This window comes from Aspergillus viridinutans, assembly GCF_018404265.1.
Source record: "Aspergillus viridinutans IFM 47045 DNA, scaffold_1, whole genome shotgun sequence".
Taxonomy (NCBI): Eukaryota; Fungi; Ascomycota; class Eurotiomycetes; order Eurotiales; family Aspergillaceae; genus Aspergillus; species Aspergillus viridinutans.
The window spans coordinates 5,472,028-5,495,571 of NW_025091217.1; the positions used below are offsets into that span (position 1 = coordinate 5,472,028).

The 23,544-nt window shown below is 48.3% G+C and overlaps 8 protein-coding genes across 8 annotated transcripts; 5 read left to right on the forward strand and 3 right to left on the reverse strand.

Moving 5' to 3' along the window:
- Positions 1-275: 275 nt before the first annotated feature.
- On the reverse strand, positions 276-1,025 carry Aspvir_001604 (uncharacterized protein; the record flags this gene model as incomplete). Its single annotated transcript, XM_043266724.1, has 2 exons — positions 276-412; positions 473-1,025. 2 exons carry the CDS (start codon positions 1,023-1,025, stop codon positions 276-278), a joined length of 690 nt encoding a protein of 229 aa, XP_043122659.1.
- Positions 1,026-4,058: 3,033 nt separating this feature from the next.
- Aspvir_001605 (uncharacterized protein) lies at positions 4,059-4,986 on the reverse strand (the record flags this gene model as incomplete). The annotated part of the gene is made up of 2 exons (XM_043266725.1): positions 4,059-4,901; positions 4,978-4,986. 2 exons carry the CDS (start codon positions 4,984-4,986, stop codon positions 4,059-4,061), a joined length of 852 nt encoding a protein of 283 aa, XP_043122660.1.
- Positions 4,987-5,946: 960 nt separating this feature from the next.
- On the forward strand, positions 5,947-6,942 carry Aspvir_001606 (uncharacterized protein; the record flags this gene model as incomplete). Its single annotated transcript, XM_043266726.1, has 1 exon — positions 5,947-6,942. The coding sequence occupies one exon, from the start codon at positions 5,947-5,949 to the stop codon at positions 6,940-6,942; it is 996 nt and encodes a 331-aa protein (XP_043122661.1).
- Positions 6,943-8,629: 1,687 nt separating this feature from the next.
- Aspvir_001607 (uncharacterized protein) lies at positions 8,630-9,103 on the forward strand (the record flags this gene model as incomplete). Its single annotated transcript, XM_043266727.1, has 1 exon — positions 8,630-9,103. The coding sequence occupies one exon, from the start codon at positions 8,630-8,632 to the stop codon at positions 9,101-9,103; it is 474 nt and encodes a 157-aa protein (XP_043122662.1).
- Positions 9,104-14,749: 5,646 nt separating this feature from the next.
- On the reverse strand, positions 14,750-15,775 carry Aspvir_001608 (glycoside hydrolase 43 family protein; the record flags this gene model as incomplete). The annotated part of the gene is made up of 2 exons (XM_043266728.1): positions 14,750-14,998; positions 15,047-15,775. 2 exons carry the CDS (start codon positions 15,773-15,775, stop codon positions 14,750-14,752), a joined length of 978 nt encoding a protein of 325 aa, XP_043122663.1.
- Positions 15,776-17,170: 1,395 nt separating this feature from the next.
- On the forward strand, positions 17,171-18,413 carry abfII (putative extracellular glycosyl hydrolase/cellulase; the record flags this gene model as incomplete). Its single annotated transcript, XM_043266729.1, has 2 exons — positions 17,171-17,243; positions 17,299-18,413. The coding sequence occupies 2 exons, from the start codon at positions 17,171-17,173 to the stop codon at positions 18,411-18,413; spliced, it is 1,188 nt and encodes a 395-aa protein (XP_043122664.1).
- A 2,161-nt stretch (positions 18,414-20,574) lies between these two features.
- On the forward strand, positions 20,575-22,357 carry Aspvir_001610 (uncharacterized protein; the record flags this gene model as incomplete). Its single annotated transcript, XM_043266730.1, has 2 exons — positions 20,575-20,957; positions 21,004-22,357. The coding sequence occupies 2 exons, from the start codon at positions 20,575-20,577 to the stop codon at positions 22,355-22,357; spliced, it is 1,737 nt and encodes a 578-aa protein (XP_043122665.1).
- Positions 22,358-22,771: 414 nt separating this feature from the next.
- Positions 22,772-23,449, forward strand: Aspvir_001611 (YukJ family protein; the record flags this gene model as incomplete). Its single annotated transcript, XM_043266731.1, has 1 exon — positions 22,772-23,449. The coding sequence occupies one exon, from the start codon at positions 22,772-22,774 to the stop codon at positions 23,447-23,449; it is 678 nt and encodes a 225-aa protein (XP_043122666.1).
- Between the last annotated feature and the right edge of the window lie 95 nt (positions 23,450-23,544).

The following is a 23,544-nucleotide window of genomic DNA, read 5'->3' on the forward strand; positions in this document are numbered from 1 at the left end:
AGGATGTGAGCTTAACTGCTACTTCAAGCATCGAACAATTATAAAACTACAGCAGAAAAGGTCTGGATATCCTTTATCTATGTACAATATTGGGGTCTACTCCATGCATATTTCCTTGAATTTACACCTAATCACAGAGTAGCTGTCCCCTGGAGGCTGTGATGTTCTAATTACCGCTCTTTTACTGATAGTGGCGGTAGTGGTCAGTACGGTTGACAGGCCCTATGTATTGTTCCATGACGGCTACTTAGATAGCTACTTATACATATGTTGAGCTACTCCTTCCACTCATCTCTGCCTAGTTTGACAATATCGCTCATTTCCACCACCCAATATTTCGACGGGGCTTTCCCCTCTTCAGCCATACGGGCAGCTGCTACTGCTGCTCTGGCAATGACAGTCTGATCTTGACCTAGACATCACGGATCAGTTCAGGGCATCAAACAGTTAGCAGCAATCAGGCTAGTCATACCTAGCTTGTCCTGAACGCCCAGTCCCAGCTTATTCAGACTCCCCACGATGTTTTCCAATAGCGCAGCTTTGGGGTTCTCCCTCCCGATAATCATACCAGGCCGCAGGATAATAGCATGCTCGAAATCAAGTTCTCTGATGGCATCTTCCACGCCAATCTTCATCTTCGAATAGGGCAAGTAGCGAGCAAGAAAGCCTCTAATGCCTGCACCCGAAATGAACACGTACGTCTTGACTCCCGCCTCCTTGGCTGCTCGGGCGTTTTCGATGCACAAGTCGTGGTCGATCTTCCACTGATTCTGGAGTCCACCGGCTGCCGCTCTTGTGGTGCCGACTGCGTTGAAGACGACTGACGGCTTGGGTGAGAAGGAGGAGATCATGCCGCCCCATTTAGAAGTGTCGCCTTCTTTGATGGCTTCGAGCTTGGGTGACTGGACATTTGGTAGTCTCCTTGAGATTGTTTTGACGGGTGAGAATGTGTCTATGGCGAGGAGTGTGGCGAGAATTTGGGAGCCCACTGCTCCTGTACAGCCGAACACTGCTGCCGTCGTCATGGCAAAAAGTATATCCTAATATTCGTATCTTTGGGTACTGTCTGTTTCCAATAGAAATATCTACAAGTAAGAAGAGAAGAGTGGTAAGACTACGAAAAGAGGAAATGACGTTGATAGCAGACGGGATGCTTGATAACAATAAATCTAGGCGATTCTAGGCCACAGCGCTGATGACGCTTCCTCATGGCGGCTGCTCACGTGATTCATTGCCAGCATCATCCAGATGTCCAGATGTCCAAATATGCACTGTGAGCTAGAGCAATAGCTACTATGTTTGCTGATCATGAGTCTTTGAAGTATCCAAGGCCTAACATTACAACTCCATTCATATATACTAGAGGCGGACCACAGCAAAGACCTGCATCATCAACTGGACTCAAGAGCTGGCTAGACTCGAATCCGAGTGATGGTGTGTTCCTGTGGCTCGGGTATGCGTGGTTGATGGTGAGAAGCAGGATAACTTCAACGACTGGCCTCCTTGTTCAAAGGAAGAACCAGCCTTAACATACGGTCATCAACCGCCCTGAATATCTCCTGTGAGCCCTTCGACAAAAGCACGACGGATGATAACGATGTGAAGCAGTAGACTTCTGGACTCCGACTAGTAATCATTGTCCTCACCCTGGTACTTGGTATATTCTTGATCTCTCTCCGTCTGATTATCGTCGCAGCCGTCCCCGAATGTAGAGCTCGATTTCCGCCTACGTCTCCTGGTACAATCATTTGGTAACTCATATTCATAGAACTTGATTAAATGAGCCAAATGTATTGACATTTTGTGTTACACCTGATTGCAGGTATTAATTATTCACGTCAGATAATAGGCGGAAGACATTGCTGCAAGCTGACAGATATCCCTCCTGATGCTCCTTTACAACCAACAGATTTGCCTTGTACTTTGTCTTGCTCACAGGGCGGAATTGGTGGACCAACGAACCATCCTCCCACTGATATTCTTGCCCTTGTTCCATTATCATTTTATGCAGGATCATTTCATGCAGAAAGTGTTCGCTGCCGTAGAGGCGCCGAAGGGAAAAGGCAGGACACCCCCCTTGTCCCCAAGGCAGCTCGACCGCGACTTTAATTGAAACATTATCTCATTCTGTCAAGAGCAACCCAGTGATAGGCATCCCATTCACTCTCATCCCATCGGAGTAACTGGCCTGTATAGTGCCGTACTCCACCCCAGCGATCTAGGCCGCATTCCTGTCGATTCTGGCATTCTGCTAGAACAGCCATGATATCGCCCATAAGGAGGCAGCCTGTCATCGATACAATTAGATAGAAGCTAAGCAATATATCAGCTTAAGAGTTTGCAGTAAAGGCCAGAGGGATTTTTACATTGTGTCGTCATAAGAATAATCGCCGTAGCACTCAACCAGCATTCGCTGGCAGGGAGGCTGCGTGGCCAGCATGGTCGTCCATGATCCAGGTTTATCGTACATGTCTCCCTCCAAGCCGAAATCCCCCTTTTCTTGATCTCCAGGTTTTGCTGTATCTTTCGATACTGAGATGCGTATTCGGTTGAAAGCAGGGTTCAATATCCATGTTTGTTCTTCCCTAGTATTGGAGGATTGATACCAGCAGGCCTCCTGGAGGGCCGGGGATGTTTGGATAACATTTCTCCAGTTACGGCAAACGCGCTGGGCGCGAATGATTTCCACAGGATTATTCAGCTGCAGGATTATATGCTCGGAAAGCTCATAGACGCTGAAAGTTTGCTCAGCAGACGATGGCATTTCCAGGACTTCCGCGTGAAGTGTCATGTTACATGTATGTACTGGTAGGTACGTAAGAGGCTCCAGGCTCTTCGGGCGCAATTCCACAATTACGTATTAGTAGAGGGAGGGTTCTATTTCCTGGAGACTGTGCCTAGAGGCCCACTGCCAATATGATGGCTCAGATTGATAAAGTAATTTAAAGAGGTCATTTCGTGCTGCTGCTCAAAAGGAACAGTTGTTTTTTTCCTAGGGTTTGTGTAGCATAAGCTTATATCTCGTAATAGCCTTGGTAACTGACTTTGTCATATGAAATATCATTTCATTAGAACCCAGTTAACTACCTAGGTAGATAATGTTGAATATTATACCACTATGATTATGGGTATGAAACCCAGTCCATAGTCTGGACGCCTTTTTGGCCTAGACGCCATCATATACGAACTCAGGTGCTTCCCTTCATCCAGTTTGGTAATGCCAAGGAGCAATATACGAGGTGACTCACCCTTTGTGGTCCTATCCACAAGAACACCAGCCCTATCGATTTAGTCAACGCCTATCAAAAGTGGGATTGACTCAAATATGCAGGACTGTAGACTATACGAGGGTAGGCGTGCCATCCATGGCCATCAAGAGTACATCCCACTGTTGCCTGAGACAAGCTATGATACCATTCCATTCGTAATGGCTAGAGAAATTATGAAGCTACAAGGTGTGAACTATGTGTTTTAATGGATTATTGTGTACCCTACTAGAGCTATATAAACCCTGGTACAAGCCCACAATGACAAGGCAGACAAGGACAACAACTTCGACATCAACCACTCCCGTTATTTATGATTAGGTATGGTACTCCCCTCTTTCAGTTCCCCAGCTGTTTGGTTTCAATGATGAGTATACCTTTCACTCGCCGAAATGAAGGCATCCTTTTTGCTTAAGTTGGTTGTCTTCGTGATTATAATTGAGGTTTCTGAGATTTTCATGACGTGCTACTTCTTGATATTTTAACTTGTGATTCTGGAGCGCTTTACTGATGAACAAATATCAAACAGATAGTGAGAGGGGCCCCAGGAACCCGAGGCTGAAGACTTTCAGCTTTCTGGAAGGTGACAAACTCAATGCCAAATTGATACCGTTCGAAAGACTCATACTGGTGGAAACATCTAGGTAACGCACTTCATATTGATAGACAATCACTTTGTGGAAAGTACGTCACCAGGTAATCTCTGGAAGCCACGCGCAGCATGCAACCCAACTTCAATACCCATGTCTACTAGACATAGTAGACATATTATGCCGGGTACTGTGCGGCTCGCTACAAACATTGGGAATACCACGCATTCGCCGATGAGCAGGTCGAGCCACTCGCACAAGCGGTCGGGCCCGTCCAGCCACTGCCACCACACTGGCCCCATTTGGATTGAGTAGCGCCAGCAGTCGGAGCAGTGGTGATGGTACTTGGCTGCGAGGCTGTGGTTGTGGTCGTGCCAGAGGACGGAGCGCCGCTTTCCATCTCGAAAGAGCTAACCAGCACACTCCCACCAAGCGACGCAGTAGCATAATTGAAAATGCCGTACCGATACCCCATGAAGAACTCCCAGGTATTGTTTAGCGTGTACGGTGTCCCAATAGACTGGAAGCTGGAGCCGTCTGTGCTGTAGTAGAATGACGCCGTCCTGCCGCTGCCGGGCTGGATGTTGGCGTATGCGCGCAGCCAGATCTTGGACGGGCTCCCTGAGAGGTTGACGCCCGCGACCTCGGAGCCCGTTGAGAGGGTGTTCCAGCTGGCGTCCATCGTGAGTCCTGCGACCATGCTTACGCGGAAGACGCCGCCGTTGTTGATGACGGTGACGTATGCGGAGGAGTCGCGGAGCATGGCGAGGCCGCTCCGGTCTCCGGCTTTCATGCTGCTGATTGTGAGCTCGATTGTTGCGGTGGAGTCTGGACCTAGGATTCGGTGCGTCAGGGTGTTTCGGGCTGCGTAGAGGGTGGTGGTCACGGTGGCGGTCTTCAGTGTCAGGCCGTTGTTTACGCTGTAGTAGCTGGAGTCTGGGTTGTGGTTCCATTCCCATTGAGGGCCCAGCGTTGTGCCCTGGAGCGACGGCGGACATGAGTTTATTTGTGGAAACTGAATCACCGGAGTCTCCGGATGGAGACTCTAGAGGAATTCTACCAGAGCGTCACGAGTCAGTATCCACTACACAAGTCAGTAAGTAGGAGCATATTCCAGCAACTGTCTCCATGCTTATCTGACGCTAGCGGACAATGCCATTTATACATTTAACGGAGCCTCTGTCTCAACCATCAACTCAGTCTTTCGTCCTCGAATCCGTCAGGCAATTCGAGAGAGCCAGCTGCGAGCATGGGAACTCAAAAATTCGCTTGTCAAGACAACAGATTGCGTGACCGGAAATATTTCCCGGAAGTGGCCACATCGTTGCGTAATCCGTTTGCGCCTAGGTTTCGGCCACGGCGTCGTCGTAGGAAATTCTTTACACTCCCTCCCAGAGTAACTTTGACTTTCCTTCTTTTATAAGGACCGTGATATCCTTGGGAAGGATCATTTCTCCGTCCCCTCGTGTGTCCCAAATCTCTTCGCTTTTCCGTGTCAAAAACATGATGCTTTTGCATCCTAAGCAATAGAGCTTTCTCTCGCCTTTTGCTGCCGCAACAATGTCTCATGATAGGACGTAGCAATCATTGAAGAATTCTATCGGCACGGTGAGGGGTTTCCAACGATTCGCCTGTCAACCATTAGCATACAACAGCGACAACAAATATGCGTTTTGTAAGGGCTGTACTAATTCACGGGCCAGTTCCTCTCGAGCCGTTTCCTCAGTCATGTCAAAGGCACTTTATATTAAAATACATTCGAATACCAGTTTTGCGATGTACGCGCAAGGTGCCGCTTCCAGTTTGCATGAAGAAAATCGGGTGAACCGGCGATGTGAAGTGAGCGGGGAGATTCTTACTTCTGGACTCGGAGAATACCTTAGAGACCTGGAAAATTTGGATGGTTTGATTCGACTACTTGCCCAACCCCGCTATATCATGTGATGAGGCCTAAACCCATGTGCTTAGCACACAATGATTCAGCTCGGATCAACTAACACATGAATAACACCTGCATTTACTCCGAGGGCTTGGGATGCAGAACAGTTTAGCCATTCCACCTCTAGGATCCAATCGTTCCATAGCCCATTATGGCTGCTAGAACACCTCTATCTCATGACGACTACACGGTCGGATGGATATGCGCTTTGCCACTAGAGATGGCGGCTGCGAAGTTGATGTTGGATGCAATACATCCAGGTTTACCCCTCCCGTTGACAGATCAGAATACGTACATTCTTGGGAATATCAGGGAACACAATGTTGTTATTGCTTGTTTACCAAGTGGAGCATATGGCACTATCTCAGCTGCGACAGTGGCGATGCAGCTGCTGTCCAGCTTCCCCTCCATCCGCTTTGGTCTAATGGTTGGGATCGGCGGAGGAGTACCAAGCAGCCGTGCAGATATTCGATTGGGTGATATTGTTGTGAGCCAACCAACGGACACATCTGGAGGTGTAACACAATATGATCTTGGCAAAGCGTTAAGTGGCGGTCAATTTCAGCGGACAGGGATGTTAAACCGGCCGCCGAAGATTTTGCTAACTGCACTCTCTACACTCCAAGCGCAGCACCTCTCAGGTGTTAGCCGGGTTCTTGAATTCATTTCTGATATCCAAGTCAAAGCGCCTTCCACAGCTGCAAAGTTTGCCCGACCAAACCAAGAGGACTGTTTATACCAAGCAGAATATGAACACGGGGCATCAAATACATGTGTCAATTGCGATCGATCCAAACTCATTCCACGACCGTCACGAGGTCATGAGGGACCAGTTATCCACTACGGATTGATTGCATCTGCGAATCAAGTGGTGAAAGACAGCAAACGTCGAGATCAGCTTGCACATGACTTCGGGGTGTACTGTGTGGAGATGGAAGCTGCGGGCCTCATGAATGACTTCCCATGCCTGGTCATTCGGGGCATCTGCGATTATGCTGACTCCCACAAGAACAAGGAATGGCAAGGATATGCGGCGGCAGTGGCAGCGGCCTATGCAAAAGACCTTCTTTTGGTGGTTCCAACCAATCAGATTTATAGAACCCCAACAGCACGAGAAACTTGGACACATGCTGGTGAGACTCTCTGAAGTTCAAATCATATACTCCTTACCTGGTTCGAATCTCGGTATATTCTTATAATCGTGCGAATCCTGTAAACATCATTCTCTTTACACAGATTCACTGTTTATCTCTTACTGGTGATGTCCAGATCTTAAAAGCGTACATTATTAGGGACGATACTGAGCATATAACAGACAAAGAACTGGGGCCCCCAATGGTTATTCCAATGTTTAGTGGCTTTCCGTCCCAGGCGGAACCAGTCATCTCGGAGGCGGCCCACGAACTCGACCGAGTCATGTCCACAAAATCCCCTAGCTCTCATACAATCGCTGTTGTCCATGGGGAGAACGGGTGCGGAAAATCCCGGCTAGTCTTAGATTACTGTCTGAGACATCGTCAGAAGTATCCGGGTGGAATATTTTGGGTACTATCTACTAATAAGTTTCGACTTTGGTCGGAATTTCGGCGGCTTCATAACGAGCTGGGGTTCAAAACGAATGTGCAAACCGAGAAAGCAATCCTTGAGGTCAAGTCTCACTTTGAAGCCATGGATGGTTGGCTCCTGGTATTCGATGGAGGAGGTCCGCTTGACTACCTCTCATCGATCAGCAGTCTCCTTCCATCTGGTTCAGGCGGAAGCATTATTGTTACAACCAGCAATGATAGTTATCAAGAAAGGCTGGGGTTAAAAGTTGCGAGGGCCCTCCAGCTTTTGCGGCCTCCGCAAGCACAGTCGCTCCGTATTCTTCTTAATGAATTAAATACAGGGGCATCACACGAGTACCAAGCGACTGAGATTCCCTATACCTGGAGAACAACTATTGAGGAACTGCCCCTCGTTATCCGGATGGCAGCGCGGCACTGCGCAGAAAGTGGTCAACATATACAGGGTTACCTAACAGACCTGGAAAATTATTCGGCGGAGATTCGCAATTGTCCCCGAGCTATAGCTTATATTTTCCATCAAATTCAACTATCTGATCCTCTATTATGGTCACTAATCTGTGTGCTATCATTGTTGGACCTCAAGGTCGAGCGATCCTTCCTGCACACCGTGATCTTCCATACAGCAGAACTAGAGGCATTGAAGGCAGAGCATAATTTGGATCAGGCATTGTCGGCTCTTGAGCGGCTGAGCTTTTTGCAAAACCGAACCTCGAAGGAGATCTATCTATATACAGCTGTGCAGAGATGGATCCGCTGCAAGCTAGTCGCTGATAAAGAACTCTCCCATTGGCATGGCAGAGTAATGCATGTGGCGTGTATTGTCCATTACCCAAAGTTTATACCTGGGTTGAGAGATTTCCAAATCGTGAGTCAAGCAACAATGATTCAAGGAAACTATTTTGAAGCAAAAGGGGTTGATCCAAAAACTGCAACTACTGGAGAAACACTATGGCCTGCATATGGATCTATGTGGAATATGAGCAAGAGCACAGTAAAAGATGCTGGGAGGTGGTTTAGCAAAACATGGAAGCGTGCGTTGGAGCAGTGAGAGTTGACAGTCGCAGATCGTCTTTAGTCAAGTGGCACATTGGTAGTCTCGTATGTAGGATATCAAACTAGCAATAAGAAACTCCAGGGTCTCTGTCGTTTAACTATCCGTGCCAACCATGCTACCAACGTGTAGACTCAGGATATGCTGGGTTCACTTATAGTAATTGGAAGTCCTCGTCAAACCAGCGCGGCGAGGATGGACTTCTTCCCTATTCAATGGGCAAGAAGTCCAAAAATTCAAACAATATACGACGTACTGTGATTTCGGAAGCTCCTCCCTACCTTCAAGCCGCTGAGATTTCTGATTTAGAAATGGCCGAATCTACGGAGCCTGTTCCTGACCCTGATCCTGAGGACATCTCCGAGGCTATCCCAGAGGCTGCCCCTGAGCTTGTCCCTGAGCTTGATGTTCAGGCTGCCCCTGAGCCTGATCCCAAGCCCATTCCCAACTCTGCCTTTGAAGCTGCCCCTCAACTTGACCCCAAGTCTGTCTCTAACTTTGGCCGGGAAGAAATAGACAAGGCAGCAGAAGAGGCTAGTGCCAAGCAACATGAGGTTACAGATGCTCCCGCTACTAGAGCCAACAAAGCTCCTGAGCCTGTCTCTAAAAGAGCAGAAGTTACCACTGAAGCACCTACTATTCTCCCTGAACCTGTCATTATTAAATACAATCAGCCTAACATCAGGTAGGTGAGCGATTATGACCCTATACATAGAAGAGTGGGGGCTAATCTAAGGAAAATTAAGTCTATATAAAGGAAAATCAGTCACAATCCTCATTAGCTCTAGCAAAAAACCATACACCATCCTACAGAACCTTGTTAGCAAAGCTACCACTCTCCCATGCTGTCAGGACATGGACAGATCCCTGGTGATAATACTATCTAATATAGACAAGGATGTCAGGCATATGATTATGCATTACCTCTACACTGGTAATTATGAAACTATGAAGCTACTATTAATCAGTGAACTACTAAAGCAAGTAATTAAATATACTTAGAGTGTATTTATATACCATGTTACAGTGAGGTATAGTCTTGATAGGTTAGTAGAATATATAAAGCAGTACACCCATTTAAATCTTTAATAAGGAAGTTTCTATTATTAATATTATATCTCTTAGAAGGAATGCCTTCCTAAAAGTATTAGAAGAGCTATGGTTTTCTAAGTATCTCTCTACTAGAATCATGGCAAGCTTTAAGGCTAATAAAGGAATCTTCTAGTAGGAAATTAGGAATAGTTTTTTAAAGGGTTTGGCAAGACTCTAGATTTTAATAAATTTCTAGGGAAGGTTATGGCATAGGTCTACTCTAATAAGATCTCTTCTATTTAATATAAGGCAGGATTATAGAGCAGTGATAATAAAATTATAACACTAAACACTAATAAAGAGGAGATTGTTAGTAATAACCATGATGTTAATATAACTTAGGCAAGCTCTATAGAAGGGGACTTATGTCCAGAGGCTGATTCTAGCATTAATAAAGAGTCCTCTCCCAGGACAGGTGTTCTTAATGGTCACACCCCTTCCATCAGACAAAGTTCGGATAGGGACTTTGACTATCAAAGGCTAGAATATATTGACAGATCAGACCTGTCCACTAACACTGAGTACAATGAAATTAGATCTTCAGACATAAATATCTTGACACTGGAGTTAGAGACAGGTAACCCTATCCCCACCAGAAAATTGCCTAGCTACCACTCAGAAGACAATTATTTTTGCCCACACTGGAAAGTACATTCCACTAATAGGGACTTATGGAAGGGTTGTAAGCTGTGCAAAAGGTATCTCTAACAAATATTTACTGACTTAGTCATTGATGGCTGGTAATTCAAGGAATAAATGTTATTTTCCATTCAAGATAGTCATACCACATAGTAAATGTACAAAACACTGTCCATTGGGCCCCACCTATTTTTATAACTGTTAGCTGCCCCGCAGCTCGTCCATGAAAAGGAAATTGTCGGCAACCGCTCAACACCAATTGACAGAGACTACTCTGTATAAATTAAGGCGTCGGTACTCTGGGATAGAAGTAGAAGGCTTAGTTCCAGTGCCTCGGACTTGCAAGCGCTCTTGAGAGCAAAAGTTGTCCGCGAAAACCTCTGGATTTGTACGCTTTGCCTCAGCGTGTCAGATAGGCAGCTCGTAAAGGGTGTTGTAGCTTTAACGGGCTACCATTTTTCTCAACAAAATGGTCACTCCAAAGCACATCATATTCTTCATCCATGCAAAACCATATCCATTCATGCCTGCACTTTGCAGGAAAGCGAAAATCCCATATCTTGGCACATTGCCAATCCATGATTGTATAAATATAGTGAAAGAAGCTTGGAGCATTAACATAATAATACCTTTCACACAAGGAAAACAGGTCTAAGTCTCTGTGTACGCAGTTACTCACTGGCTTGAGGGCCTAGACATCTAAAACCAAAGAGCTTTAGCAGAGGGTGTATTAGAACACTGGGGAACAGTAAAAGAAAAAGGCTAAATATTAACTGTGTCAAAGCCATTGTCTGCTTTGGTAATGTTCGCAGAATCAGAACAGTTAGATTCTTCTATAAATGATTGACACAAAATAATATCTATCCGACAGAACTTGGGAATTAACTGTCACCACTGTTCCACTGTTGCCATACATCATGGATACATCACATGTGGCGAGCGTGTCTCCAAAATTCCAAACACTTAGGCAATGTAAATATAAAGACGGTGGCAACGGCCTCAAAGGCGGGCACCAGCACAGTCAACTTGTGGTGAAAACTGCGAATACAGAGATGATTAATAGCATGGCCAGTCGATGGTCTTTGTTTAAGCCAATGTTCAACGCCAATACAGCTGCCAGATAAGCGGCAGAGCTAGCCAGTTGCAGCAAGTTACAATTTCTTGCCAACATGAGCCTTGAAATTCGAACGCCCATGAATGGTATAATCGACATATCTCAACTCGCTCGTAATTCTCGGTGACTTCCCGGGCTACCACTGATGCAATTACCTTCACAGTGGACTGAACTAGACGCTTTCTTCAACCTACATTCCGTCTTAAGAAGCCTCCTTTGAAGAACAATGTTCGAACGTATTGCACCTAATATATTGAACTTTAACATCAATTGCGGCTTACAGGGCTATGGATAGCTGGATATTTCCCTTACAGACAACACACTGGAGCTTTTCCTGATAAAGGTCAGTGCCTGATATATAACTCTTCATGCAAGGACCTTTCTCAGGGCTATACCGCGGAGAATGGAGCTATCACTTCTCATAATACACAGACATCTATCTGCCACAGAGTTATGGCTTAACTATGACCTTCGACATGGCTAGGTTAAGGCGTACGAATGCAGTGGTTTCGCCGGCATTTGTCTTAGCAACCCTCCTCTTTCTTTCTTATTTTCTTGATACGGGGTGAGATATTGAGTCAACATTAGCTATTAGGCTGCCAGGTAGATTGCGGCGATCATAATTTCCAAGCACTCAGTCACTAAACTGCTCAGTTCTCATGCGGAGCCTTTGATTTTCTTCCTCATTTGACGACCCTATAGTTGATTCCACAACAAACACCACCGCTCGGGGCACCATGTCTTGCGCTCGAAGGCTGTATGTCGCTTAGGAAAGACCATACACTGCCGTCACCCGCCGACGTTTCCGTCACTGAGATAGAGCTAGGCGTCCATAGATTTGCAACGTCTGAGGGCGAAATCATTTGATAATCCGTAAAAGATGACGGTAACGACTTTTGGTCGTTCCGTCGAATTGAGTAGGACGGACCTTCGGGGATGTCGCGTCTGACATATGAGTGCTCATGGCCCTGATCAACTCACCAGAAACCAGGCTTTTCTAGCTATTGGGTAAAGGAGATTTAATTAGTTATATTAAAAGAGAGAAGCAATTTCATAGTCATCTCATGCTCATTCACTATAACCACCGTGTTTCCGTCCTTCGACCTCCTTAGGATTCGCTCATTTTGCTGGTCATCCATTGCCCTAAACCTATGAAGAAGTATACAAGGTGACAATGTCTCATACATGCTTGACCTACTTAGCCAGCATGTGGAAAAGGAGAGGCATATTTCTCCGCTCATTTGCCAATGTGATTAACTACTTGCCAGGAAGCATGATGATGTCTTCAATAGACGTACCTCTGGGTGCTTCTGCAGTCAGCTCATCATGCCTACTGCTTAGTTTACACAGGCTGTCACATACATGAATTTACTATCGCCATCGTCGGATTAGATCGGACCGTCTGGTCAAGAGGCGTGGAATCCTGGTCCATGGGCGATATGTGAAGGTTCTGAGTATTCAAACAAATTAGGATGTTCTTCGCTCAGGTCTTTTCTGGGAAGAATCAGGGCCCGTCATGTTTGGGAGGAGCTGAATTCGCAAAACACGAAGACTGTATGTCTGATTGGCGTTATTTACATTTAGGTAAGCGTAATCTCAGACTCATCAGGCGGCCGGATTTCAGGGTCTGAAAATTCCTATCCTGAGAGCTCACCTCTCTCCTATTCCACACTCAGTTTCTACCAGAATATACGCCGTCATAGCTAATTCCTATACAGTACTCCGAATGATAGAGTGTTTGCGAAAATGTTTGTTGGTCAAACAAATTTCGAAAACGACTGTACACCCTGAAAGAGAGATTGGAGGCGATACGGACAGATTCAATCTTGCATCTAGGGACCACTTCTGCAACCAGCTGTATTTTATTTTATTCTATTCTATTTCACCACTGTCAAAGTTGGGGTATTCGGCGGTTGGTGGGCAAGATGCCGACACGCAACGCGCGCGCGGGACGGGCTGAGACACGAACCCCCAACTGTGACGAACGCGGAGAATCACCACCACGGGTACGACCCAAACGCGTCACCAGACCACCGAATAACTATGCCCAGGAACAAGAGGAGGAAGCTACAAGATATGCATTAGGCAGTCAAACTCACTGCTAAGGGAGAGGTAGACTAAAGACCCGCAACAAAACCACAGCAGAACGCGTTGACAGCTCAGAGGACAAAATAGAAATCAGCAATAGTAAGCCACACACAACTAAACTGCTCGCAGAGTTAGTCAAATTGCGAAGAGAAATCAAGAGAAGAGACGAAATTCACTAAGAAGAATTAAGGGACATTAAAACTTAATTTTTAGAAGCTCTCGCTGGGCTATAACAGGAACTAGCAGAGTTACATAATGGGCAGACCACATCCTAAGCAAGCATGGAGGTAGGATCACAAGCCAGCTATGAAGAGATCCTTCATGAAATCTAATCCCTTTGTACCTCTCTTCCTGCACCAGATCCTACAAATAACCCATCCTATACAGATGTTGCCCATACCCCTCCAACCAGCCAACCAAGCAATATATAGACTCTCTCATTGTTTAACACAACGCCGACTACATTCACTGATACACTATATTGCATGATAGACACCTCGAATACAGTTAATAATAGAGACGACAGGATGTCCGCAGGCCTGATTAGGGCAGCGGTTGAGAAAGAGATCTGGATAATAGAAAACCACGCTAACTAGCAATGTTGCGCGGTTATGGTGGACCTAAAGAACACCAATCAGATTTGAATTGCTTGCTGAAATGAAGCTGAACACCAGCTGGTTAAGAAAGTCGCAGTAGCAATAATTAGTGTAGGAGCATGGGTGCGCCGCGATGAGCTTTACCCAATCAAAGTCAACAGTGTCAAGAAAGCAGCAGTGCTAGATGAAAAGGGTGAGATCAGAGCAGGAGCCGCGGCAGCCTTTAGTGAGGAGAATGAAACCACCATTGCCAAGATCACATGGCTTAGCAGAAAGGAGAGTGCGAAGGCCTACGGGTCAATGGTGGTGCATGACAGCTTAATGAACAATAAAGAAATTCAGGACGCAGCGGCAATAGCAGTCCAAGAACCCCAAGCAAGAACAATTAACGGCCGACTCTTGACAACTCCGATGGGACATCAAAAATGGATGAAGATGGTCCCCTCCGCATGGAGGGAAGGCAGATGGGCAATCCGGAGCATGCTGTGGGTAAGGAAGGACGTGGAAGCGGAGCAAGTGCCGATAGAATCCCCGGATCTGACAGCAGTGGACACCCCGGACGATTGATTTTTATGGCATCAGTTTACGTAGAGGGAGGAGATGCCCAGGCTTTGCATGACACATGCAATAGCTTACGCAAGGCAATCACAAAGGTCAGACGAGACACGGGCACAATGGTGGAGGTAGTGATTGTGGGAGACTTTAACCGACATGATCAACTTTGGGGAGGAGACGACGTGTCTTTGGAAAGACAGGGCGAAGCAGATCCAATCATTGACCTCATGAATGAATTTGCTCTCAGCAGCCTACTTAAACGAGGCACAAAGACATGGCAAGGGGGAGGACAGGGTGTCTTTTCCTGTAGGGGAGGACAGGGGATGTGAGGTCAAGGGGTATGGATACTGGGTGCCCCAGCCCCCGTTGACTGTGGTTATTGCTGGGAACCCATCAGAGCCCCAGGTAATTGGAGCGAGAACCGGGACTCTGCCTCCGGGGTAGCTGTCGACAAAGGCCATGTAATACCAGTTCCCTGATGGAGTATCAACAATGCCGCCCTGTATCTCGTCAGATCAATTCTCTCGAGATTATAGAGGGCTACGTACCTGATGCGGCACACCACCTCCGGTAATAGGAGTTGCAATGTCCTTCAAGAGTAGTTTCTGCGTGTATGGGCCCCATGGGCTGCTCGCCTTGAGAACATACTCGGCATTGGCAGGGAGCGTGTTGAAAATGTAGTATTCGCCATTAATTTTATAGAACCGTGAGCCCTCAATGGCTCCGATGGTGGATGTGAACACCGTTTGCGCTGTGACTTGACTGAGCCCGTTGGAAGAGAGCTGGGCGACGGAGATGGTAGTCCCTCCATACGCCACGTACATTGTGCCGTCATCATCGATGAGCAAGCTGCAGTCATAGTAACAGGTATTGATAACACCACTCTTTGTCCACGGTCCTGTCACAGACGGAGCAGTGTAGATATATGTAGTGGTGAACTGGACGCACCCAATCCAGTACCACAAGCCATTGCTCTTACGATATCTGAGTGTCGACGCCCAGATACCTTTGACGTAGGCCTGTCCTCCCTCGAGATTATAGATAGAGCCCCAGTCCAACGTAGGCACAGAATGTCCGACGAATTCCCAGTTGACTAAATCGTACGACTGCAGAATAGGAGCACCGGGGGAGTAATGCATCGTTGAAGCAGAATAGTAGAAAGTATCATCCACTCGAAAAATGTCGAGATCAGCCAGGTCCTCCCACAAGACCGGCTGACTGAAATTTGCGCCGAATGCGGCGGCCACGAACAAAAGTGCGCATACCATTGCTTTCATCTTGCAATTAACTTTGAGCCTGAGATTGGGTCTCGTGAGTCACTTCATAGGTCCATTGTCCCTTTTATAGATCGTCTGGCAGCGTCTTCTGACACGGCAAGGACTCGGTTCACCCCACTTGCAGAAGAGCGTCTATTTACCGAGATCCCTGCTATTAACAATGCATGTTAGGCGTCCTGAGCATCATACCTTGCGATGATCGGCGGTGTTGATTGCATGCGTGGCCTGGAGCGTTGACGGGTCGAGCGTGAAATGGTAGACATTCGGGACACGGAGTACACACCGAATCACCAATGATAGCAGGTCATAGCAGTAAACCATCACTCGGTGAAGCTTCGGCTGAGATTCCAGCTTTTCCAGCTTATTGCCAACATGTGGAGTTTCCGAATCTGACGGACCGTTTTCCCGAGTAGCCCGTATAGGGCATATTGCCTTTCCAGACCTTGAATATGCAGACAGGAATTGCATGGTAGATAATCGTCTAGCTTCTTAGCCGAATTAATCTCGGCTTAATCTACTGAAAACAGTAAACAATGCCTGGCCCCTCATTTTGGAGTCTGGGGAAAGGGCCCCCAGGTGCGAGGATCCCAATCGCCCCGCGCAGACTAAGCCAAATCACTGACGTCTTCAGCCTAATGTAATTTTCGGCCCCTGAGTATTTCCACGTGGCTTGCTAGAATAAATCTGCTAGGACGCTGCCTCCGGATAGGATTGAGAAAGGGCCAAACCCCGCTTCGAATCCTAACTGCTTAAACCAGAGCCTACCGGATTGTTGCAACCACCACAGCCCTAGTTTTGCGTATGCACTCTATATCAGAAGGGCATATGCATCAATGGTGAGAGATGCAGATTGGTTAGCGACGTTGACCCAAGCACTAAGTTAGTGGATCTTTCCAGGAGGAATCAGACTCCCCGCAAAATACAGGGCCCTGCGCATGCTTAGCGGAGTATACCTCAAATGCCGTCCTGGATGGACCATTCAGATGGGGATATCTGTGACAAGGCTGCTACTGAAGATTATGCGGGGTTATCAAGAGCAAATCGTTGCTGAGGAGCTCGGTTGGTTTGCAATGTATCGATTTAGCCAAAATATGACTCCCGTCATGTTCGACTATCCGGCTAATATCCAGAATCTGCAGCATCCCAAAAGTACCCAAACCAAGGCATTATAGATTACTGTGGCTCAAAGCGTTGCGTTGATTTAGCGATTCTCCGGTGGAGTGCATCTTCTTGCTTCATGTTGTCGGCACCTGCTGATCGTCGCCTATGCCGAAGGAGGCGTTTTGGTGCTTTAAAACGGGCCGTCATTGTCGACACTTTATACGTATCTGTGGAGCATTCATAGAGCAGAACCTCAAGCTGGTATAACTTTTACTACGCCAATACGGATTCACGATGAGAGCTATAGGAGTGACACTCCTCGGACTGGCACTGGCCGTCCAGGCTCAGCAATCGCTGTATGGCCAATGTACGTCAATCTCCTGTCCTTCTCAAGGCATGATTTATCACTAACTTAACATGAGGTGGTGGGAGTGGCTGGACGGGCTCGACTCAATGTGTGTCTGGTGCATGCTGCAGCTCTATCAACGCCTGGTACTATCAATGTCTCTCAGGCAGCTGCATGACCAGCACGACTATGACAACCACCGCTACACGCACAACTTCGACAAGCACATCTACCGCTACAGGAAGCCTGCCTACTAGTTTTCAATGGAGCTCGACGGATGTCCTGGTTGGCCCCAAGAGCGACAGCCGCAACATTGCGGGAATCAAGGACCCCTCTATCATAGAGGTTGACGGCACATACCATGTTTTCGCCAGCACTGCTCAAGAGTCAGGCTATAACCTCGTGTACTTCAATTTCACCGACTTCAGCCAAGCGGGGAATGCTCCCTTCTTCTATCTTGACCAGAGCGGAATAGGGACAGGTTACCGCGCTGCGCCTCAGGTCTTCTACTTTCAGCCGCAGCAGCTGTGGTACCTGGTCTACCAGAATGGAAATGCTGCCTACTCCACCAACAAGGATATTAGCAATCCTGCTGGTTGGAGTGCCCCTACGAACTTCTTTAGCAGTGTTCCTAGTATCATCACTCAGAATATCGGCAGCGGCTACTGGGTGGATATGTGGGTTATCTGCGACTCTTCCAATTGCTACCTCTTCTCGTCCGATGACAACGGCCACCTCTACCGTTCACAGACCACTCTGAGCAACTTCCCCAGCGGCATGGGCAGCACGGTCATTGCACTCTCTGACTCGAATCCCTATAATCTCTTCGAAGCTTCCAATGTATACCACGTTGGCAATCAGTACCTTCTCATCGTGGAAGCCATCGGGAGTGATGGGTATCGGTACTTCCGGTCATGGACGGCACCCTCTCTCACGGGTACATGGACTGGGCTAGCGAACACTGAAGCCAACCCCTTTGCCCGTTGGAATAACGTGGTCTTGTCCGGGACTGCCTGGACCAAGAGCATTAGCCATGGCGAGATGGTGCGCTCTCAGGTGGACCAGACCATGACCATCAGCCCGTGCAACCTCCGCTACCTCTACCAGGGTATGAGTCCGACGGCGACTGGTGACTATAACACTCTTCCGTGGAATCTGGCTCTCCTTACACAGACCAATTCTGCATGTTAGTTCGACGTCAGCATGCGTAGGCAGTCTCGGGATTGAGTTGTTGTCATACTTGCACGGGGATCAATCCGGGAGGGACGATAGTACCTAATGTATTTCAAAATTATCGACTCCAAGCCCTGTAGTTATCAGAGTTCTAACGTCAGAGCCCCAGCAATTGGAATGAGATTGGGACACTGACTTTGGATAGCTGTTGACAAAGGTTATGTAGTTAGTCATTGTTGACACTCTCTAAATCTGCCTATGTTCTTTTTGAGTCACTATATGTATTTGATACCATAGAGTAGTGTACTCTTGGCCACCGACAAGCTTCTGATCCAGACTGCTTGATTGTACCCATGACACTCTTACTAGAAGAAGCTAAGAATGCCCTCCAAGTACATACTAGGCTAGGCTTTCCTGTGGCACTGGAGAGGATGCGCTTCAAGGAACAGCATTCATGGTAGCATTGAGGGTCCGTAAAAAAATGTCATATCAAATGGACCAATGATCTCTTGCGCAAGAACATAGGTACTGATACTCTGTGGATAATGTCAAATAGGCCTCGGTTGACATCCAATTTCAATCTCATATATACATCGATCAACCAATTCAAGTCTTTCCTCTCAAGGACAACCCAGCCATGCGGCCTGAGCTTAACTCTTCAATGTTCTTGCTTGACTTCCTTACTCTCCGGTGGTGCTGATATCCGTTGCTGCTTCTCAATCCGCTTCCTCAGGTAATGAGTGTATCCCATCAAGGCGAGAATCCCAAGACCAACCGCGAAGGCGAGATAGTCGACCCTGCGGTCGCAGACTGAGTCCTCATTCCACAGACCACATATTTGATACGAGAGGATCAGAAAGGCGAAAATTACCAGCAGAGTTCTGGTCCATTCTTAGTGAAGAGCAGAGCAGTCTAGGTGCCTGACTTACTTGAAGATGTGTCGAGCAAACGGGTTTATGAGATATTGGGCGATTGGGTCTCCGGGGGAGGAATCGACTATTGAACAAAGAGGTGAGACCGGAGCTCATCGTCTGATACTGATATTGTCTGCACAGTAGGTGCTGGGGGGAGCGTATCTGATGTGGCGGGCATGATGTTATGCATTGGTTGAATTGTTGGTAAGTGTAGGAGATGACTGGATGAAAATATCTATGGGCTACGGATATCAGGCAACTACATTGAGCTCTGCCCGCTTTTGTCCTGGCGAATAATAGCCGATTTTGACTGTTGAATGTCTCATGCTTGTGTGGGCCCTGGATTGTACCTAGGAACTAGTCTCTACGGTAGGATAGTACTAGAGGCGGAGTTACCCGACTGTCCGGCAATGATACTTGCGCAACTGGTAGCTGTCTGGAAGCTTAGACGATAATATATGACTATTAAATGACAAATCTAGTGGCAGACAAATAAGATGCTGAGATTTCGCAAGAGATATCGAGCCCGGAGACTTTGTTCTTGGGACTACCCTTATGAGCCCACCAGCCCTACATGCCCATGGGACCCATGCTGGACTTGAGTGGACCCTGCATTGGTGCAGTGCAACGTTGGCCCATAAACTAGCCTTATACCTGATACCTGACCAGTAAAGCGGTCGCTATCGTCCTGGGAGGCTGGGACAGTTAAGCGACTCGACTCCACTATCTCGTTAATTAAGCTTGATATGCACAGCCATTGTAAATTGGATGGCAAGAGCCTCAAGCGCGGCAGTGTCTGACAGACCTTGATGTATACCTAAATCATGAAGCTCGTTAGTATAGGCTAATGTTAGACCTGTCGTCTGATCAGCATTCGTTATGCTGGTCTTTGGTGGACTCTACACTGAGGAGGATTTATAAATAAGCAACCCAACCCTGATCAGGTCAAGCCATATAAGTCATACGTGACAATCGGAAGTATATCCTCATTGTTTTCTGCACGTATGCCTGGGCAGCCTGGCTCTAATATCGAGAACATGCTATTTTAATTGAGTTTACGGCTTATATCAGCTTACTCTTCTGCGTTAGCTACCCCGCACCGCCTTGAAGTCTACGGCCTAATAATCGGACGGCCCCTTTGCACGGGGGAAGTACCGGGGAGTGCCCGGATGACGGGGCGCATCCTTCGCTGCATATATATCTCTGCCGTCCCCGGAGAATTAGAACAATCTCGTAGAAAGTGTGGCCTACATGGACTCTACAGAATGAATATCGTAGTAAACTTTCTCCAAATCCTAGCCATTGCGGCTCTGGCAGCCCCGTCGCTTGCAGGTCATTGCCCGCAAGATTCGCCTACTGCCAGAACAAAAAACGGCACACTCTGCGGCGTGCATCTGCCTTCCTTCTCCCAGAATGCGTTTCTAGGAGTCCCATTCGCCCAGCCGCCGGTCAACGATCTCCGACTACGGCACCCCGCTCCCTACAATAAGCGATACAAAGGATACCCTGCCACAGCGCAGCCAGCCAACTGTCCCGGCTACGCCGGGTTCGACGTCGGCATTGGCCCGTTGAGCGAGGACTGCCTCTACCTCAATGTCATTGTCCCGGACAATGCTTCCCCGCACGCGCAGCTGCCCGTGCTAGTTTGGTACGTGGATTCGTTTCTCAGCCGGAATTGATATTGATAATGACAGGATCTACGGCGGCGGGTTCACAGCCGGTGGGGTCGCCGATCCCAGATACAACATGTCGTATATCGTCCAGCAATCCGCAGCAATAGGCAAGCCCATCATCGGCGTGAGCATCAACTACCGCGTGGCGGGGTGGGGGTTCCTCGCGTCGAGGGAGGTTCTCGCGGCCGGGGAGGCCAACATCGGGCTGTATGACCAGCGGCTTGCCCTGCGGTGGATCCGCGAGAACATCGCGGCGTTTGGCGGCGATGCGGATAAAGTTGCTATCTGGGGCGAGAGCGCGGGGGCGTTCAGCGTGGGGTACCACCTTGTTGGATTTGACGGGAAGAACGAGGGTCTGTTCCGCGCGGCGATCATGGATAGCGGGACGATGCTGGGGCCTGCGCTTCAGGATGCGGAGCTCATCGCTGCTGAGGATGGGTACCAGGCGATGTATGATAACGTTACGGCGACGGTTGGGTGTAAGGGGGCGGAGGATACGCTGGCGTGTTTGCGGACGGTGCCGTACGAGGTACTGTTTGAGGCGTTTGCGCCGCAAATCTACACGCCTGTTATTGATGGGGAGTTTATCACGCGCAAGCCCAGCGAGGCGCTTGCGCTGGGTAAGGTTGCAGACGTCGCGGTCCTGGTTGGAGCGAATACGGATGAGGGGACGGCGAGTTTCTGGGGTCCGAGGGGGACGCTGAACACCACTGCAGACGTCGCTGCGTATATCCACACACTGAACGGCGGCGGATTGAGCGATGGCGAGGTTTCAGAACTGCTGGCTCTTTATCCTGATGATCCTGCGCAGGGTTGTCCGTACGGCACTGGGTCCGAGCGATTCGCCAGCCAGGGCTGGATGTACAAGCGAGGGGCTGCCATCGCGGGCGACATATTCGTGCATGCTGGCCGGCGAGGGCTGGTGGAATACTATGCGGGTAAAAACACTGCAAGAAACAAGCATCAACAGAAGCCGGTGTACAGTTATCGGTTCGACCAGCCGCCCTGGAACGGAATTTTGGAGCTGATTGCCACGGAGCCGCCGGTTTACAGCACGCACTACGCGGAGCTCAACTTTGTGTTTAACAATCCGTCGCGGAATCTGTCCAACTATATCGGACCGTATCCGTCCTATCATCAGCTGTCCGAGTTCATGTCCCGGTCGTGGGCCTCTTTTGTGCATGATCTGGATCCGAATGGGCATGCAGTGGACGGTGGCCCATATTGGCCGCGATATGAGCTGTCGCAACCGCGGAATATCGTCTTCCGTACCGTCGACAAGTCCAATGGGAATGGGAGCTATGTTGAAGAGGATAGCTATAGAAAGGATCAGCTGAAGTGGTGGAATGCGCACTGGTCTGCTTTGAGATGTTGATCTTTCATTGCATTCATACGTCAGAACTTTACTAAACAGTTAATCAATGGAAAACAAGATGTTCAAGTCTGAAGGTGATCAACGACCAATTATTGCATTTCAATGTACAATGTACAATGTCCTAGTGGAGTAGCCTAGCTAAGCCTGCTAAGCAACGGGCTAGTAAGACGCCATGACGTCGCCTGCGCCCGACAAGTGTCGAATGGAGCTGAATATGCAGCGCATCCCAATAAATGTCTCCATTTCCTCAGCACGTGAAGTATTTCCAGGTTTTACTGGCTGGTAACCTATCTCTAGTTCAAAGCTTGCGCGTCACACATTGCGGATCCATTGCTTGCGGGGTACTTAAACCCGGTAGCCCATCCTATCTTCTACTAGCACATCACACCACACGCTCAATCCGATACAGAAAACATGGGAATCACAAAGTACGGCGTCTGGGTCGCCCACCCAACGCACTACAAAGCCGAGACCGAAAAACAAGACCCCAAGTCGCCGCACATCTACCTGTACTTCACCGACGGCACGAGCAGCAGCAGCAGCAGCAAGCAGTACCAGGCCGCCATCAACGTCAAATCCACCGACAAGGACACCCGCCTCGTCTTCTGGCTGAACCGCGCCTTCTCCCATCCAGTCACCCAGAACCTATCCGGCCTCGATGGAGGATTCACTCTCCTCAACAGCAACAGCAGCAGCAACGCCCAGCTTCAAGGCCTGGATTACGTCCGCACAAATGGCCTCGTCGATATAAACGCAGGCAAGGTCCTCCCGCACGATATGCCCGGCCCGAACAACGACATCCTGGATTCCCTTGATCCGATCCTTTCAGATGCGATTGCGCAAAAGGCAAGGATGTATGTGTTTGGGTCGTCGTATGGGACGGGGATCCATGACGTGCATATGAACCAGGGGAGTCTGCCACAGTTTGAGAACGGGGTGTATGAGGATGGGGCGTTGTTGTTTGAGTTTGAGGATGGGCATTGGGAGGCGGTGTTTTTGGCGTTTGCGTCGCAGAGGATTCCGACTGATGATAACGGGGAGGCGGAGCAGGGGAGTAAGGATTTGGCGGAGATTTTGGGGAGTGATTCGTAGTTGGCAGTAGTCGAGAGCTCTGAGGAGAATATGTAGGCGTTTCAGCCGTGGTGGAGATGGAGAGTCTCGAGTGCTGATGTTTCCTGCGCGCTGAT